The sequence below is a fragment of the Cervus elaphus genome, chromosome 7 (genome assembly GCF_910594005.1).
Source record: "Cervus elaphus chromosome 7, mCerEla1.1, whole genome shotgun sequence".
In the NCBI taxonomy this organism is placed as follows: Eukaryota; Metazoa; Chordata; class Mammalia; order Artiodactyla; family Cervidae; genus Cervus; species Cervus elaphus.
In genome coordinates this window covers 19,737,982-19,758,677 of record NC_057821.1, presented here as the reverse complement: position 1 = coordinate 19,758,677, position 20,696 = coordinate 19,737,982, and the positions used below count along the sequence as shown (strand labels likewise).

The window sequence follows — 20,696 nt, the reverse complement described above, 5'->3', positions numbered from 1 at the left end:
TGAAACACATTGCAGAGAGACTTGGAGATAAAAATATACACTGCTCATGCACACTCTTACTGTGCTATTTCCTGTCCTTATCAGTCATAAAAGTCTCTCTTGTTTTGCCCTTTGTTGTCCCAGGTGAATAAAAACTTTTTTTCTTCTTTTTCCTTTTCCCCTTTCTTCTATTTTTCTCCCACATGCCCATCTTCCTTTTTTGTTTATTTGTTTGTTTGCTTTTTTCTTTTTAAATTTGACCAGGCCATGTGACATGTGCGATCTGAGATCTCTGACCAGGGATCAAATGCTCAGCCCCTGCATTGAAAGGTAAAGTCTTAACCACCGGACCGCCAGGGAAGTTCCCTATCTTCTTTTTTTTTTTCCTGTCATCTTTTCCACTAATGTTTGTTCCACTAAACATTTACTGAGCACCTACTATATGCCATAACTGTGCTAGGTTATAAGAATACTCAAGAACAGGTAAGGCACAGGCTTGTCCTTGAAGAAGCCTATCTCCTATGAAAGGCGGAAAGCATGTAATCTAATTATTATTAAAGGAAGATACATACACATCAGAGGTGTGTCCAGTACAAAGATGAGAAATGGATGGAAGAGTGATTCGCTTGGAGGAAAGTGGATGGTTGTAAAGAAGATGCCTAAGAAGGATCAGTCTGGCCCTGTCTGGCCAGTGCAGAAAAGTGGGCTGGCCTGAAACCGGAACAGCACAGCACTCTTGAAGAACACCAAGCATTCGTGTGACATAAACAGCATCCTTTACCTAGAAGAGTTGCGTATTTGGGGAGGCAGCTAAGTAGCCACATAAATGAATTGTTATTTTTAGCTGGGCCAGTTCAGTACCTGAGTCAACAGGAACAACCACCTAAATAGTAAACGTTCCTATGAGCAAAACCATTCCTATGAGAAGAAAGTTTTCATTCAAAAATGAGCCAAAGATAAGGAAAGCCATAATCTGGGCCATTTGGTGACAGTGGCTGAGACAGAGGAAGTGTTCCCCCAGGCAGGAATGCATGAAATGCTTTCTGAAAAGAAATATCACTAAGTCAGCTTCTTCAAGGACAAGCCTGTGTCTTACATGTTCTTGAGTATTCTTACAACCTAGCACAGTTATGGCAAGTAGTAGGTGCTCAGTAAGTGTTTAATGGAACAAATATTAGTGGAAAAGGAAATGGTGTGGTAGTATTCATAGGTGCAGGGAGAATGGCCTGGATGCCATCCTTACAATGGAATATCATTCGGTGGTAAAAAAAATATGAGCTATCTAGCTCATATAGAGGAATCTTAAATGCATAACCCTCAGTGAAATAATCCAGTCTGAAAAGGCTACATGCTGTAATGCCAATTATATGATATTCTGGAAAAGCAAAAATATACAGACATTGAGCTCCCCTGGTGGTTTAGTGGTTAAGAATCCACCTCGCAATGTAGGGGATGCTATTTGATCCCTGGTCCAGGAAGATTCCACATGCAGAGGGGCAACTAAGCCCATGAGCCACATCTACTAAGCCTGCATGCAGCAGCTACTGAAACCTGTGGGCCCTAGAGTTCACGCTTCACAACAAGAAACGCCACCGCAGTGAGAAGCCCGTGCACGGCAATTAGAGAGCAGCCCCCACTCTCCACAACCAGAGAAAGCCAGCAGGCAGCAAGAAAGACCCAGAGCAGACAAAAATAAAATAAATTTGAAAAATATATATTGACAGGAAAAAGATTAGTGGCTGCCAGGGGTTAAGAGGGCAGGTGGGGAGGGATAAGGAGATAGAACACAGGAGATTTTTTAGGGCAATGAAACTATTCTGTGTGACTCTGTAATGGTGGATACACGGCGCTAAGCATTTGGCAAAACCCACAGGCGGATACAACACGCAGAGTGAACCCTATTGTAAACTATGGACTTTAGTTAGTAATAATGTACAAATACTGGTTCATCAACTGTTAACAAATGTACCAAACAAAAGCAAAATGTTAACGACAAGAAAAAACGGCTGGTGCAGATGGTGTGGGGGAGGGATATAGTAACTCTGTACCTTATGGTCAACTTTTTGGAAATCTAAAACCCCACTCTAAAAAATAAGCATTAGTTTAAAAACAAATATATATGATAGTATGTTTCTACTCTTTTGAAGGGAATGACATAACTTAGTTCTTCCACTAGCACTTATCAGGTCAGACAAGCTTTCTTTACCAAAAAGTCTTAAGAACAACAAATCCCTGGACAGACATGATCCCTGAAGAATCTCTGAGACAAGCAGTTGGACAGTTTTGAGTAATTCACTTACACGAGACCATGGAGGTGTAATAAATTAACTGACATATCTGAGAAAGATGCAAAGACTCTTTAGTGACAACGAAACCAAAACTCAGGTTTCCTCAAGTTCAATTGCCTCCACCCTCACATGGATCCCGGTGAACCACAGAAGCCACGGCGTCATTCGAAAATTAACTTTAATACTTTTGCTGAAGTTAGGTTCAAGTACCCAAACTTCTATGAAAAGAAAGGGATTACAGCAAATCTTTCACTAAAATGTGTAACCACGTTTTTGCCATCCCTGCCGAAGCATGATCACTTTCATTACTGAGTCTTTTCTCCATGTGTGGGTGGCTATACGTGTTATCAAAAATAAATCCTCAACGAAAACAACTGACAAGAACCATGTATACGTTCACAGTTGAACCTTGTACCCAGGTTTCATCCTGTGCTTTGGTAGCTCAGTCTAGCTACAAATAACAGTAACTAGTCACACAACCAAGTTTTGTCAACTTTGTGAGCTGGGCTAACTATCCCTAATCGATCTCGTAGATGGAAATCATTGGAAATCAATGGAAATCATTCTTGTATCCTCAGCATCAGTAACTCAAAAATTATGCTCGGCTGAGATCCAGGGATGCCCTTGAAACTGGGCCTACAGCAATAAGATAAAAATATCCTCTGCTTGTGTCAGAAAATATCCTATTTCTAAAGAAAGCAAGATGAGTTTTAACTCACAGAAAGCAAAAATAACCCAACCAATCACAGTCAATATTATAGGGAAGAATATTGAATATTCACTTGGTAACACAGGGCTTGCCTTTGTTTAGGGTCCATTAAATTTAATAACTTCCCCCTCTGTGGCTTTAAACAGAGAACTTCTTCAAAATAAGAGTGGCTCCTATTAAACTTAATTACTTGCCCGTGGCTGAGATGGCAGAGGTGTGTCTACCAAACAGGTAGGTCTTAATAAAGGAATAGTTCTGTAGTAAAAAGTAGATGGTCTAGTGTTTTATTATAGTTGCTTTACCTTTCTGATTTAATTGCTGGAGTTTTCCTTTTAACCTCTCTGAAGGCGTCACTCCCTCCTGTGAGTTAAGAGTGGCCCTGCTAAAATTAATCTCCACATATACTTGGCACATTACTGAAGCTGCTGGTTTCAAACCCTCAAACCAGAGGAACTGACGGAAACTCAGCTATAGAAGGGATATTTAAAAATGAACTACATCAAACATTGCTGGCTTTGAAATGACATGAAACAATCCTGCCGATAGACCTTAAGTGATCAAATGGAGTTTTTCCTCTGCAATTTCTAGATTTTGTGGAAGTAATAAAATAATTTTTAGGAACTTTATTTATCAGACTAACCCCTATTCTGCTGACTTTTGGAAATATCACAGTTTAGCAACTAAGACTCATAAAAATGGAGACATCTTAGTGGTCCTGTACAGTTGATTAAGTGGCGTTTGTTGATATTTAAATATTTTGAAAGAATAAATTCAAGACTGCTTGCTTAAACAGAAAAAAAAATCTTCAAAAAGATTATAGTTCTTAATGCTGTCTTATGTAAAAATAACCCTACAATTGTAGAGAAAAAGCATCCGTATAACCTGTATTGGTCTCTCCCAGGGTACCCAAGGCAGACAACATATATGATCCTGTATGTCTAATTCATGTATCTTACATCTCTAAGAAACCTCCTAAAAGGATCACAGAGGTCCACAGGTACAATGACCAAGACCACAGAACAAAATGCCAAAGAGCAGCACAGACTTAGGTTAATCTACGATACTTCAGGGCTTCCCTGGTGGCTCAGCGGTGAAGAACCTGCCTGCAATGCAGGAGATGCACGTTCAGTCCCTGCACTGGGATGATCCCCCGGAGGAGGGCATGGCAACCCACTCCAGTATTCTTGACTAGAGAATCCCATGGACTGAGGAGCCTGGCCAGCTACATCCATAGGGTCACAAAGAGTTGTGACTTTCAAGATACGACTGAAGGGACTCAGCATGCATGCCCACAAGATACTTCTAGGGTCTATGTACCCTAGACTGGTTGGAACCAAGAAGTTGATGATACTGACTCCCCATTACCTCACCTCCAACCAATAAGAACATCCATGAGCTGATCATGCCCTGTTCCTTGCATATTATAAGATTCCTCACTACCCACCCCAGGGCAGGTCACACAGTCTAGAGGGCATTAGCCCACTGTGGCCCCCTTTGCCTGGCAAATAAAGGTATTCTTTTCTGTTTCACCCACCCACCCAAATAAGGTACTTAACTTATATGGGTGAGATGGGAGGAGTTATTTGCAGTGAATAAACCTATGTACAGTCTCTGTTAGAAGGCTAACAATAGCTCATACTCTGACTCATAAGTCAAAGAATAAGATTCAATAAATAGCTAGACATCTTTTTGTAAGAGTATAATTACATAAAATACATTCTGAAAGTCAGTAATTATTTGTCTACATACTATTTTTTAACAAGCTCCAGAAAAGTAATTATAATCTTTGTGTTAAGCCTCACAAGTGCTTTGAACATCAAAAATGCCATGAGTGATAACAATATTACGATGATGAAGCCATGTAATGGTCTGGTTTGTTGTCAAGTCTTCCTGCCTTCCCACACACCTTGCTCTTTAATAGAATCAGTGAGAAACAACTTTGGCTACCTCTGTAGGATGAATATTCTTTTACAATCATGTAAGATGAAATGAGATAATACATAAAATCACTGGGTGTTCAGGGGTGCTATTTAAATCCCAACTATTATGTGATAAAGCCATATTTATTATTGTAAGTATGGTGGGGAGAGGAACCAATCCCTCAAAGGCTTCCTCTGCACTAGATCCCTCTAGACTGGATTCTGTTTGATTTTTATAATTCAGCTGGATATGAACTAAACTCAGTACAATAAGGTTGACCCTATCAGTCAGTTATAGGGCTTCCCTGGTAGCTCAGCTGGTAAAGAACTTACCTGCAATGTGGGAGACCTGGGTTCAATCCCTAGGTTGGGAAGATCCCCTAGAGGAGGAAACGGCTACGCACTCTAGTATTCTGGCTTGGAGAATTCCATGGACTGTTACATGGGGTTGCTACTTAAATCCCAATTATTATGTGATAAGGCCATATTTATCATTGTAAGTATGGTGGGGAGAGGAACCAACCCTCAAGGGCTTTCTTGGCATTAGATCTCTCTAGACTGGTTTCTGCCTGATTTTAATAATTCAGCTGGATATAATCTAAACTCAATACAATAAGGTCGACCCTATTAGTCAGTTACATGACAACACTTTATTGTTCAGCCATAAACTTATAACTGCTGCTATTGTTCTTCTTAGAATACCGAAGGCTACTCAAGGTTAAAGAAATATTTCCTGAATCTTGGAACTGCCCCCTGTAAACTTTGAGATGTGTGGTTTTGTATCTTTCTTTGCAGTAAAGTAGGGATTGCAAGTAATATATCTTTATCATCTTATTTTATTTACTCCATGCTTCCACAAAGGATCTGGAGGAAACTACAGAATATATAATTTGAGCAAACTCTGGGAGATAGTGGAGGAGAGAGGAGCCTGGAGTGATGCAAGCCACGGAATCACAAAGAGTCGGACGTGACTTAGCGACCAAACACCACCACCACCACCACCAACAGGACATGTATTCAGGCTTCCCTTGTGGCTCAGTGGTAAAGAATACACCTGTCAATGCAGGAGAAGTGGGTTCAATCCCTGGGCTGGGAAGATACCCTGGAGAAGGAAATGGCAACCCACTCCAGTATTCTTGACTGGGAAACTCCATGGACAGAAGAGCCCGGCAGGCTACAGTCCTATGGGTCACAAAAGAGTTGGCTACAACTTAGTGACTAAACAACAACAGGGTATATATGGTAGAGTATCACTGTCATTATTTTAAGTCATTAAGTTTGAGCATTTGCAGACACACTTGATAAATGACTCAGAGGAAAGAACAACAAAAAAGGAAGTTGTAAAACTGTATTCTCTGAAGGTCTTTAAATAGATTAAATTGCGGTATTTCTTTGCAATGGTCTTCTCGGATAAAATGGAATTTCCTTAGGAATATTCCTTTCTGAAAGATATTTCTGGTGACTTTTACGCTTATGATCCCTTGGAAAAGAACATTAGCATGCCTAATTACATGTAAGTGTAATTTAACATTTTCTATCTTCTGACATCATAAGTGAATAGTTATTTTCTCTTAGTGCTTTACTGACCTTTTGTGAATGCCTCCCAATTTCTTCAAGCTCTATAAAAATTCATAGTTAGTCTATGGGATAATAATAGTAGTGACAAATATTTATTGAGTACTCTATGTATTAGGCACTGTGTTAAGTGATTTTTGAATGTCACATAGTATTAACTTGTTTAAATATTTCATGAATTTTTTTTTGTTTTACATATACTCTGTGACCATCCATTTCATAAAGCAACTAACTCCTTTAAAAGTTTAGATTTTTATCAACTGATTCACTTAAGCCAGGGCTTGCCTGCAAATTATATATAGACATACAATTTTTACAAAACACTTTTAGCTCCTTAATATCAGCTACAATCTGTGTGTGACACACATATGGTGCATCAGGCCTGCCCAAACACTTTACACCTGTGCACCTCATTTAATCTTCATAGTAACCCTAAGAGCTAAATATTATATCCCCGTTTTACAAATAATAAAAGTTTCCAAGAAGTGAGAAACTTGCCTGATAGGAGTTGGAATTCAAACCTGGGCCTGGACCTCCACCCTTACTGTGTAAGTGATGAATTGTATTCCTTCTCACCCAAGCTCATATGAGAATGTTTTGATTAGGGAGATGAGAACTGATTGCTCTATACTAAAAGAAAACAGAAACTATTCTGGAAAGCATCTCAAAAAGGGAACACAGAACTGCTTGGAGATGGTAACAGAGGTTAATACTTTAGCTGTCCGTGTTACAGAGACATAGCATCCTGGAACTTAGGGACACCTTTCGATATTGAGGGGGATAATAACAAGACAGAAAGTATGCAGTGTGGTACCTGAGAATCTATGAGACAGAGTCCTATCCAAGGAGTGTCCTAGGACCAGTCCCAAGGAAACTGGAGATGGGGCTCCCTCCTGAAGACGTGGTCCCGTAATCCACCAGGCAGTGCTCTGGGGCGGGGATGCAGCCCCACACCCAAGAGCAAGGTCAGAGGAAGCAGGGCTCCTCTGGCTCCCTGACAGTTGACATCTAGTTCTTTCTTCCTGATTCACTACATGCTGACAAGAGGGATTTTCTGTTCTCTTTGCTCTCCTGTTTACACAGAACCTCCCACCCTGGCACCATGTTACTTTGCCAGGAACAACTCATAGAGATGTTTGGGGTGGGAGGAAGAAACTGGACTAAACTCGGGTTTAAACCAGTTTCAAGCAGAAGCCCGTTCCTACCTTTGGCCTCAGATTAACACACAGCTGTTTAATAAACCAGTTTCTGCCTCCTCTGTGAAAATGAGAAAAGCTGTGTCATATTCGTTCATGGAAATGTTTTCAGTAGATATCATTAAACTGCCTCCAAATAACCTAGCTGCTCCATATTACACATGCTAAATGATAAAATGCCATTTAGGCAGCTTTTTTTTTTTCAGTGTTACTGTCAACGGTTTTCCCATTGAATTCATATACGGATATACCTCAGAAAGAAAATGCTAGAGATAAATGTCTCTAAAGCTGCCATCTCTCCCTGGGGTTTTTTTTTTTTTCCCTCCAGGTAAAGGCCAGAGGACAAACAGCTTCAGCCACAGAGGGTTGGACAGACAGAAGCCCCAGAGAACCCTGAACAGAGGCAAGTTTGCACAAATCTGTCCTGGCAAAGTGTCACTTGGCCCCATGGAAGACAAAAACAGACTCATTCTAAAATACATACGGGAGGACCAGAACTAACTCAACACCATCCAACACTGTCCCCGTGACCCTGCATCAGCCCTGGTTACCCCTCTGTGCTTCCCTCATCCTTTCCCCTGTCCTTACTTGACATTTGCCTAAAGGAGGGAGTTGTTCCAGTAAAGGGAAGTGATCACTACAATTCTATACTCTGCAGATTCCCCAATAAATACCATGTGATTCATGACAATAATAACAGCAGTCGGAATGAAAAGGGGTCACGTGGTTTTCCCAAGACTCTGGAGGTTCCCGTCCCCCCCACCCCTGCTTTCCCTACTCACCCCTACGGGAGTCCGTCTGTGGCAGAAAAGGTGAAGGCCTTAGGACCCGAGAGCCCCTTCCTGCCATTCGCTTGAGAAACAAAGCCTTCCCTCCTCCCAAGTTGAAAGAAATAAAGGAGTCTGAGCTAATCGCAACCTGCAAGCCTGCGGACGGCCCATCAGCTTGCCAGTGGTGCACCCCGGCGGAGCGAGTACCGGCTTCGAGCTTTGCAGAAGAGGAGAGAGGGAGAGAAAACAGAGACAGAAACACAAAGAGAAAGAAAGAAAGGCATTAACCTGGCCAGGAGTCACACAGGTGCACGGAGCCCGAACGAACGCTGAGAGCAGTGTCGGACACAGAGAGGGTCCGACCGCGTGTTCTTCTGGCGGAGGGGCTGGGGGGCGGGGCGGGCTGCTTCTGAACTGATGGGGGCAGGGCTGCGGTCCGGATGCAGGGGTATATACAGATTTTTTTTTTTTCTTATTCACAGGACTCGGGGTTGACCGAGAGCCTTTAACTTTCCTCCACTTGTCAATCTGACCTCTTCGTGGATGCTCTCTGGTTCCCGGGGACAAACGCTCCATGAGAGGGGGGAGGTGCGGCCAGGATGTTGATCACACACACCCCCATCATGAGTCACAGAATTTCGTGGTGCCTTGGGAAGAGAGGATGGTGAGCCTCGGGGGGGCTGCCACGTTGCGAGCAACAGCAGTGAGCTGTGTGATTCATGGTGCTGCCCGGGTCTTGAGTTGGCTGCTCAGAGGCCGCAACACGTGGCCTTTTAAGCCTCTTGCAGCCTCACTGTCCTTGGAGTGACTCGTGTCTGTCTGACGGGGATCTGAAGTGTGCAGCTTCTCTGTCTCTCTGAACTGGCTACCTGGAACTCCTGGGCGTTTAAGAGCCTCTAGAAACGGAGGGCTGTGCCTTCAGGCTGTAGTTTGGCTTTCAGGCAGATGTTAGGAACAGAAAGGAACGCAAGCAGAGGAAAGCTGGGCAGGCGGGCACAAGACCCTCAGGAGAAGGCCCCAGTTGGGAGACAATGCCAACCGAAGGGGATGCAATTCAGCAGGACTGAACCTTGGGGTCACTGAGTGTCATCTTAGCAAAGGATGCCATGTCTGGTGGAGATTCAGGCTCTTGACCTCAATTTAAGTTCAAGCCCTTGCTAGCCCCATAATTCAGAAGACCTGGTTTGCAGCTGTGGGACCCCTGTCCACAAGCCTCTGACGGAGAGTTTACTGTGAGCGTAGCTGAGACAGCTGGGCCCACCCTGCAGCCCTAGGCCCACCCCTGCACCAGACTGGGCTTTGAGATCAAGTGTGGTCTTTACCTGAAATGCGCCTGGGCACGTCGGTGATGGCGGGCAGCCCGGTGCCCCGCGTGGAGGACAGCGGGGTGGTGGAGTGGATGGACGGAGGAGTCATCTGGCTCAGGTACGAGGGGTAGGACTGGTCATAGGACCAGGGCGGGGAGGACTGCGCCTGCCTGGGGTCTGGGAAAAAGAAGAAAATCCTTAGCACACCAGCCACTCTGGCCTACACACACAACCCCAAACTTAGAAAGGATAAAGCAGTAAAAAAAAAAATCAGACTATACAAGGACGACGAATTTCCCACAACCCCACCCTTGCAGGCCCCGTAGAGCACACAGCTTTCTAGACTCCGAGTCTCTATGAAAGTAACAAAATGCATCATGAGTAAGGACTATTTGTCTCCCTCACACATAAATATTTCTATTTGGAAAGACTAACAGTCATTTAGAAAACAATCTGCTTTGGGTATCTTCACAAAGTTGAACTCTATTTTCTTTATTTTCTGTGTGTTTTTTTAAATTTATTACTCCAATGAACATGTATTACTTATTTCTTTTTTAAAAATAAATGTTTGGAACAATTTACTCGATTAAAGAGCAGGGAGATGGTGCCTTTTGCTGCTGCGCATCCAGTCAGTATTCTTCAGACATGCTTTCTGGTTCTAAAATGCATGATTATGTGATTTTAGCACAGTTTTACATCCCAGGCAGGTCAATGGGGATGAGGAGTTTGGGGCAGAGATGAGCACAGAGGGGACAGCATGTAAGTACAACAGGAAAGAAAGGAGCCAGTTATGTTGGGCTTCCCAGGTGGCTCAGTGGTCACAGGTTCGATCCCTGGGTCAGGAAGATCCCCTGAAATGGCAACCCACTCCAGTATTCTTGCCTGGAGAATCCCCATGGACGGAGGAGCCTGGAGGGCTGCAGTCCATAGCATCTCAAAGACTGAGCAAGTGAGCATGCACAGTTATGTTATTCTGATGCTAAAGCTATCCTGGAAAATAGCCTTTAAGAAAAAAACAAAACTTCAAAACCAACCAAGAACAGAAAAGCTTTATCACCATCTAGTTTCGATGTAAAGCACATGAGTTTCTGACAGGAAGAAAAAGACCCAAAACACAACAGGGAAATGTCTTTAATCCTATTGGAATCTGTTTAAACGATGTCACATGTTTGGAATGTGGCCTGGAGTTACCTACAGTCACTACAATAATAAAAATAATGGGCAACCAACTGGTTAGAGTGAACCGCTGAGAATTAGTAATCTCTTTCAATGTATCTCTAACAGAGTTTCTTGGAGATACACACAGAATCATAAGCTAATTTCTCTTAACTTTCTTTTTTTTTGGCGAAGTTCACTTTTTCCTTAAAAAATTCCAATACACCAGGCTGTTCTCAAAACAGCTTTGTTTATCAGAATAGACACGGATTTTGGAACATGTCAAATTAGGTTCAAGTTCTGAGACTTATATTTCTAAGCTGTGTGATCTTGGGTTAATCACTCAGTGACTCTGAACCTCAGTTTCCTCATCTGTATAAGGGGATGGGAAGTAATAATATCTGAATCACAGAGATGTGGGAACTGCATGAGAAAATTATGCAGAGAGGACTAGCGCAGGAGATTCTCAGCGATATTAATTCTGGCCTTTTAAAAAAACTTTTGGTGACACAGGAATTGTTTCATGATTAAAACACACCTGAATTAGAGCTAATCCATTTAGAATAGGTTTAATTTTTAAATTATTCCCATATCACCTATCAGCCTCTGAAAATGAAAAGCTCGATTTTTGAAAACGATAAATATATTTGAGTCAATTCAGGTTTATCTCTACAAAGAAAAAGTGGGTAACAAGATGTGGGTTTTTTTCCTAAGATCATTCTTTCTTTAAAGCCAGTTTTTCTGTACAAAGCCATTTAGTTTCAGCTATTTCTTGTTTATTTGTTCAATTCAGAAACAATTTATTTAAAGACTATCTAAATGGGACATACTTTTCTTGACTCAAAATAATTAAATACATCTGGATATTTATCGAATGTTTACTATATCAACAGATATATAGAAAAATTCATCCAATTCTGTTTTAAGGAACATTTACCTGAGTTTGCAATTTGAATAAAAGTATAGTATTGTAAATGGTTCACAGAGGCGTTTCCTTCAAAAATTGGATGGATATTTAATCATTCAAGTAATGAAATTTTGTGCTTTAAAATGTTCAAGGCTGAGACTAATAGATCGGCAACATTTCAAACCTGATCCTTGTTATGTATCTGATACAGATATACTTCCTTGCTTTAACCATTAATGTCATTCACTATTCAGATAAATGGTAAATGATCTTCAGATGGAAAAAGATACATTCCTTACAACATCAGAAAGCAATCTCATAAAGACAAGGCCTTCCCTCAAGCACCATTTTTAATAGATACAAAGGACAAGAACCACACAGCAAAATGAGCAGGGCACACGGGACTCAAATAATCTAACATCACCAGATGACTTTCTGAGCAAACAGTTTCATCTGTATCTCCACTCCCATACTTTAGCACGTTACCAGTAGCACAGGGCTCTCTGCCTAAAAGTGGGGGGAAATACAAAGAAATCTAAAGAATGACTAAAATCACTGATGTTTAGACATGTCACAAAGGAATCAGGGGACTTAGCTTGAATGGAAGATACAGCTTTGCATTTCTCCTTAAGCTGAGAGGCAGCTCAGTACAACAGGAAACAAGGGGCCTTTCTGATGAGAGGATCTGAGTTGGAGTCCCAGCTCTGCTATGTGTGAGCTGGATACCTTGGCTGTACTAGCAAACTCTCTGAACCTCAGTTTCCTCATCTAGAAAATGAGGCAGCACAGCATGGTGAAATGAACATAGCCAAGAGTTCACGTGTGCCAGCTAGACAGCCAATTTGGGCTTGAATCACAGCTCCCCACTTTGTTGAGCAAGTCATTTAGACTCTGAGGGCCTCAGTGGCTCGCCTGCAAAATGGGAACCAGGATGCTTATTAGGGCTCTGTAAACATTTACACGAACTAGGCCTTATCTAGTATGTTGTCTGCCACTCTTGGCACATACAAAGTATACAATAAATAGAAATGATCATTGCTGTCTGTAAAATGAGTATAATTATAACTACTATCATTTTTGTTTACAGAATTAAATGAAATAACACAAGAAAAGCCTTTTGATAACTCTAAAGTACTATATGAAAATGATCATTATTCTCTGTGGCAGTTCACTTCACATGGCCAAGGCCCTGCTGTGTGACATGGGGTGTGTTTCTTTTTTTTTCCTTGGGGGGGGGGTGTGTTTCTTAATGTGGCTGAGTTTTAATTTCCTCATCTGTAAAATGGGTATGATAATACAGTCTCAGAGAGCATCATAAGGATTAAATAACATAGAGCGAATGGCTAATCACTATTCAAAAAAATTAAAAATCTGACTCTAGAGGCCAAAAAAATCAAAACATAAAACAGAAGAAATACTGTAACAAATTCAATAAAGACTATAAAAACGGTCCACATCAAAAAATTTAAAAAAAAAAAAAAATCTGACTCTAAACTATCCATCGTGGCTGGATTGTCTACTGTTAGTCTTAAAAGATGTTCCAGATCAGACTCATCACAATTCAACATAATGCCTGACACATAGTAGGTGCTCAAGAAACAAACACTGCACAAACCTCCCGGGGTGGCTGGAGTGAATAATGGGATTTTATAAAGAAGTAGTAACTAGTCTTTCTCTAACTTCCCCTTAGGCTATAAAAGAACTTGTATCAAATGAGGTTGGAGCTTTGATATAAACTTCCTGACTGCTGGAATACACACTTGAACTATCAAAGGCTCACTATCCTTTGAGTAGAAGGCCTTTCTGAAGATTCCCAGGGTTAGCAAAAAGAACTTCTCACTATCCCTAAACAAGCAAGAAGATCGCTCTTTGCTTTCTGTCTCTCAAAGAACAGGCTACAGGCTGCAGGCTGACCAATCTCTCTTTCAAGGTCACCATCCTAAGATGGTGATAATGATTCTATGATAAAGACCTACTTAAGGAGAATAGGACATGGCTTGGCAACTGAACAACAACAAGGAGAGTTACTGAAGAAAAACAAAACCCAAGAACCGCCATATGGGGCTTACTAGATCTAGTCTAAGGAATTTTGAAAAGGAACTGCAATCTTAAAAAAGAAAAAAAAAAAAGGATTGGTCTCCAAATACCCATCTTTCTCTAATACCCTGTGAATGAGGCCTCATCAACCCCAGCTACCCCATTTCTGGCCTGTGGTATCTTGGACAAATTATATAACCTATCTGACTTCAAGATTTCTAATGTGTATAATGGGGATAAATAAGAAGACCTCCCTCCTAAAGTTGTTTTAAAGATTAAATGAGGTCATGTAGGAGAGAGCTTAGGACACGGAAAGAACCCAGTAAATGTTCACCACTATTAAAGCATCTCCTTTACTGAGCCTTCGTTCTGTATTTATGTTTCCAGCCCGTAACCTCTTATTCTAGCAAAAGGCCATTTTTAGAAAGCTTCCTGCAGTTCTGAAGTCTGCTGTTTGGAGACTATATCTGAGACTATATCTGGTCGCTTCGATAGCCTTTACAATCATTTAACCTGAGTCACGTTCCTTCTTCGTCCTAGCCTCTCCCAGACCAAGAAATCCTAATCTGTTTAGTGTCTTTTCTAATACTGTGTGTGTCAACTTTTTTCAAACTGTTAGTGGCGGGGGGGGGGGGTGGAATGGCTATAAAAGATCTTGACTTCCTAAATGCCCAACCACTAAGAAAATGTAATCTTATAAATATATGATCACAGCATATTTGCTTTGTTGTGGACAATTATTAAGGCTGACAATAGAGAAAAGTCACCCTAACCTGATCTCACCAATGATTTCTGAACTCAACTTCCTGAAGAAACCTGAGACTTCTGAGATTGACTCTGAACTTGGATGACTCAGAGCAGGTGACAGATGTTTTTAGGCATCAATCCTAAGGTTACTAATAGGGAAAAGTGAGTGTAGGACCTAGGTCTGAGACAAACCTACTAATTAACCATTAACGAACAAGAAATGATCTTCATCTACCTTGGGCCCCACAGGGATAGTATAACACATTCCTTCCCTCTGCTCCATCCAGAGTTACACTAAGTCTTGTCAAGTCTACAGGCACATGGAAGGAAGTACCTTGCCCTTCCAATCCAACACAAATAAGAATATCCTTGATGTGGGGGTCTCAGAGGCTCAAGGTACCAATCACTGTCTTGTTATCACATCCTGGGTGATCTGAAATTACCTATGAGCACCCATGAATTTTCAGAAAATAACTGAACTCTATTTCATAGACATTTTCAAAAGACATGAAAACTGCTGTTACACTTTAGTTTTAGGGTGCTTTAAGAACAGTAATTCAGTACTTTTCTATGACAATCTGCAGAAACAGCCTCAATATTATTTTATTACTCTATTCTGAACATTCAAAGCATTGACAGAAGTTTTTATATAGATATGATCACTGAAAAACAAGACCTTGGGTGATGGTTTTTTTTATGGGCACATACTCTTTCGTGCTTGAGAAACCTGAAATGTAAAATAACACATGAGCATTTTAATAGGATTCCACCCCTATTTTTTCCCAAGCTTCTCTCCTATCACCTAAAAGGTGTGTGTGGGTGGGGTGGGGGTTACTTAAAGAGAGATTATAATCAAGTTTGACCTGTAACATAAACTTTGAGAGAGAAAATCAGGTCTTCCTTATACAATGGGCAGCCATGCTCACAGCAGGATGTGACTAATCACAATGAGTAAATGGCAGAGAAGACCTAGAGCTGAGCTCCTGGAGGCGCTGGGGATGACCGAGGAGAAGAGAGCCCCCAGTCTAACGGGGACGCACACTCGCAACTACCACCTGGCTTCTGAGGTCAGGCTTATTGGACACCTCAGATCTACAGCTGCATACTTTCAGAAGAAATTGTGGTCTCCTCTGTGTCAGCAGACCAAGTCTAGCTACGAAGAGTGCCGGGTAAATAAAAAGGAGCCAGTCACGTCACTTAACAAAAGGAATCCCTTCAGCTTCTAGTTGAAGCAACGTCTGTTGGATGAACTTTTAAAAAGACAGCAGAAAGGCAGAAATTATTGGGTATAAGACAGGCTCAAGGATGTTTTGTACCACAGGGGGAATACAGCCAATATTCTGTCATAACTGTAAACAGAAAGTAACCTTTTAAAATTGTATAAAATTTTTTTTAAAAAAAGACGGGACTCCCCGAGTGGTCCAGTGGTTAAGACTCTGCTTCCATTTCATGGAGCACAGGTTCAATCCCTGGTTTGGGAACTAAGACCCCACATGCCTCGAAGCACAGCCAAAAGTAATTAAATAAAGAGTGAAGATATAAAAAATAAAACAAGTAAATAAATAAAAAGACACCAAAATCCAGGGACCTGCATACACTTTGCACTTTCTCTCCCAACACTTTGCACTTTCTCTCCCAACTCAGTAAGCTGAGCACAAGGTTCTTATTTAGCTCTCCCCTTCTCACCTCCAAGTAACAATGGTCATAACTGCCACCCTTAACAGGGCTTTCAGGATGGGGCGGGGAGAGAAGTTTTTACATGGTATTCTGGTGAGTCAGCAAACTATCCATTTTTCTTATCATGAACAGCTTCTGTCCACCTACACAGCAGTGAGATGGTCTAAGGAATAGATTAAAAAAAAAAAAAAAAAACCCAAAGACATTTCTTGCTATGCAAAAGCTTACACAAGCAGGTGGGGAGCGTAAGACTAACAGATATAAAACGACAAGTAATTCAAAAACTGTCAAAGCATGCACCTGTGTTTTTTAAAAAGCTCTAAAGATAGACATGAACCATGTTGCAGTGATATCAGTATGGATCTTATAAGATCTCCTTCTAGGGCGGTACTCCTTTGGCTTAGGCTACCTGGAGATTGGGCATATCTGCCTTACATCCTACAGACCTCAGAACATAAAAGTACTGAAGAAAACATCCCCAGGAGATGCTCAGAAATTGATGCTACCTGGGGGAGAAGTGGTTCATGCATCTCACGTGGTCTTTGTATCAGGCAGAAATGGAGACAGGCATTTATTTAAACCGTGGGTGTGAGAAAAGCAAGATCTCTCCTTTGAGTTAGACCATAGTTTCTGAAATTTAATAATGGGTGTGGGGAAAATGAAGCAGGGTCATGCATTTCCTGAAATGATTTGTAAAGAGTCATGGGATCTAAGAGTACCCAGACTTTTCAAATGACTGAGACACTACATTTCAGGTCTATACACTTGAACTCTGAACACTTAGGGTCATAATAAGAGAGGAAGGGGGAGGCAGATGGTTAGAAGAAAAAAAAAAGCACTGTAGGTCAATTAAAAAAGCACCAGAGGAAAAACAAGTAACTCTAGGAGAATAGGCAGAAGTCTTTTCTTAATGAATAAGATAAAGTGGGGTGAGGAGAGTGGGCAGAGAGCTTTAGAAAAGCCCAAGGAGGAAATTCCCTGGGGATCTAGTGATTGTGGCTCTGTGCTCCCACTGCAAGGGATGTGAATTCCATCTCTGGTTGAGGAACTAAGATCCTGCATGCTGCTGAGCCAAAAAATAAAACAAATTTAGAAAAAGAAAAAAAAAAAAAAGCCCAGGGAAAGGTACATATGGAAACTCAGGAGTTGCTGTTAACAGGTCCCCTTTGGTAAACACTCTGGTTAGATACCTACAGGTGTGAAAGGAGGACTGCTTCCTAAGAACTGCTCGCAACAGGGCACACCTTGGATGCGGTGTTCAGCTTCACGCGGAGACGGGAGGAAACTAGTCAATGGGGCCAAGCCCAAACCGGCACACAAGTGGCTCCTTCCTGTTTGTGCTGCCAGAGGGCTGCTGGGTAACGTGGCAGGACAGTGGCCAGCGGTTCCTGCCCAAGCCATGCGCCCCCAGGGAGCATCTGCTATACTCGGGGAACATCACATTTGAAGAGCATCATATTCCCACCCCTTCTCCTCTACCCACTTCCCCCTCAACAGCACTCAACTCAGGCTGGAAAGACCCCAATTATTTCTTCAGAAAACTGGGGTATTTAACATGAACTGCATAGACAGTTCTCCTGAAGATTTTCCCTCTCCGTTGCAACCAGGGTCAAAGTCAATAATCTCAACGGAGGGAGGCAGATTTACAATTTCCTATCCTAGACTATTTCTGTCATATTACTATCATTCATAATACAAATATACGCATTCATTCATATTCATTCATTCACACATCCATTCACTCCCATTTCCGAACATTTATACTAAATGCTAAGTTCTATGTCTTCTCTAATAACCCTGCTAATAACTAAGTGGACATTTAGAATGTGCTTTCCCACTCACTTCTGGTTCTCTTGACCAAGGAGAAACATGGTCCGAAAACAGGCTTCTTGGGATGCAAGAGGAAGCCTGGATGGGGGGACTCTGGCACTAACTGTGCAATCAAACACCAATGATTCACCTTCTCTGCGTGTCGCTGTTGTCAGGAGTAACATGAGAATGGATGGTCTCTAAGATGTTTTCCGAAGATAAAATGCTATGATTCTAACCACCTGAAAAATTGGGTACCCTACGACACTCAGTCCTTTCTGGAGATGGTAGCTGCACCAGAAATTACTGAAGCCCAGCTGAGCTGATCGGGGGTGGCTGTGAGAGGCAGGCTGACACTCAGGGTGCTTCTCATTGCACAGCTTGTGACCCATGTCAGCAAAGAAGACCCTAAAGGCAGGATTCTGACCTCCCTCCGTGTCCCCAGTCGGGGTTCTCTACAACTGACCAAGGTGGCCAGAATCACTTGGCAGAAGACCAACCCAACCGATTCACAGAGCTTAAGACTGAAATTTGAAACTCTACTCAATGCTCTGATGGTGACCTAAATGGGAAGGATATCCAAAAAAAGAGGAGATATATGTATAGCTGATTCACTTTGCTGTAAGATAGAAACTAACACAACATTGTAAAACCACTACAGACCAATTAAAAAAAAAGACTGAAATTTGACCAAAAAAGCAGCAATCTGTTTGGTAAAACCAGATACCACACAGGGTACGCCAGGCACAAGGAGTCAATGGGAGGAGAGGGACTCCGTGAATCTCCAGGAAGCTTAGGAGACAACAGTGGAAGAGAAAATGAGAAATGATTCAGTTTAAGACATCACAACCTCTAACAAAATATTAAAAGAAAAACCAGAAGGAAGCTAAGACAAGGTAAAAAGAAGTGTCTTTTCAGTGTCACCAATTTGGGGCTGGAAGGAGCTCATCACTGTCCTACAGAAAATGAGGGAATTTCCTTACTTAAAAGAAAAACCTAATAGAAGACACAAGAAGGTATACCATATGTCATAGCTAACCTGGTCTCAGCCACAGCATATCTAGGGCCTCAGTGTAAAGGCAATAGAGGAAAGGGAACTAGTCACAAATAGGTAGGACCAGAACCTGAGAAATAACAGGGATGTGGTGTTGGCCAGGGGAAGTGGCCTTAGTTCAAATCACAATATTGAAGTGAATGCAGTAAATTCAAGTTCAGTTCAGGCTATTAACATCCAGGGGGTGAGCTTATAGCAGTTGGGGTGTCACAGAAGGTCCCCAGGCATGGTGAGTCCTTTTGTCAGATAGATGATGCTATTATCTGTGATTCTAAGAACTATCTCCCATCACTCACTCATTCATTCATTCAGAAAATATTTATTGAGTACCTACTCTGGTACTCTGCTAGGTTCTAGAGACATGGTGAATAAAGAGTCTGCGTGCCCTCAACAGAGTTTACAATTTGGTGGGAGAGACTGACATTAATCAACTAATCATATAACTGTGATAAAGTGCTAAAAAGGAGATGTCCTTGGCATTGTAAGAATGCCAAGTTACATACATTGTAAGACTCCAGCCATGCCTAGGGCTAGGAAAGGCTTCTCTAATGATGCAATGATTAAGCCAAGAACTGAATGGCAAGCAGAAGTCCAGAGGATACTCAGGTGGGGTTAAAAGGGCTGCAGGCTAAGCAAACAGCATATACTGAGTTCCGGAGACAGAGGTAGTACAGTTTCTTTTTTGAAGAGGTGAGAAAGCCAATACAAAAGGTTCAAAACAGTGTGAGAAGAGGGTGGAAAACAGGCAGGAAGGACCCAGGCTATGTAGAACCTGTTGGACCACGCAAGAGGTGTTGGTTGGTCTTTATACTAAGAGCAGTGGAAGGTCACGGGGGTGTTTTTAAGTCCAGGGTGACATCATCAGATACGCATCTTTTTAAATCTCCCTCTAACAACATCACGATAGAAACAGGGCAGAAGTCCAGCGCAGGGCTGGACACACAGGGAAGGGCGTGTAGGGAAAACAGCAGCTGAAATGGGGGCCAGGGTGGAGTTCAGGAGCTGCACCCAGGGAACCAGGAAGCGGCCAGAGGCACACAGCTGCCTCTGCATGTGGCCCGACCAGGGGGATGAGCCCCTGAGGGGCCTGGGCTGGAGCAGATTGGCTCTGGGTGGGCGAGGTGAGCCCCAGGTCAAGGGCCTGGGGCCTGCAGCTGCGATCTGGGCAGGCTCCACCTCATACCTTCTGGTTCAGGGGTAAAGCCTCGGCCTCTGTACCTGTAACAAGTTCCCCAGGAGATGCTAACAGATGCCAGAGTTGGAGAACAATGGGCATGATTTTTACTGATGACAGTTAGAAAGGAAAATTACCCAACACTACTTGATTTAATCTTCCCTATCAAGAAGAACAATCTCCAAATAGAACGAGCAGAACAAACATGCTTAAGAGGAAATGAAGGCCCAAGACAGGTGAGGAGATAAGAGAGAGCAACCTACTACTTTAAATGAATTCAAGTGTCTGCTCCAGGATGAACTATGCCCCACAATATTGCAAAAATGTATGTAGACTGGCAGATAAAGGGCTTCTATGTGACAGAGCAGGGTCTGCAAAGTTCTTTATATTAAG

The 20,696-nt window shown here is 42.1% G+C and overlaps 1 protein-coding gene across 2 annotated transcripts in view; it reads right to left on the bottom strand.

Moving 5' to 3' along the window:
* The window catches only part of RUNX2 (RUNX family transcription factor 2), a 233,002-nt gene that overhangs the window by 29,666 nt on the left and 182,640 nt on the right, over positions 1 to 20,696 (bottom strand). For both annotated transcript variants that reach the window (XM_043907628.1, XM_043907627.1), the window contains exon 6: positions 9,759 to 9,920. In XM_043907628.1, the coding sequence (XP_043763563.1) occupies positions 9,759 to 9,920 (162 nt within the window). The remainder of the gene's footprint in view (positions 1 to 9,758; positions 9,921 to 20,696) is intronic.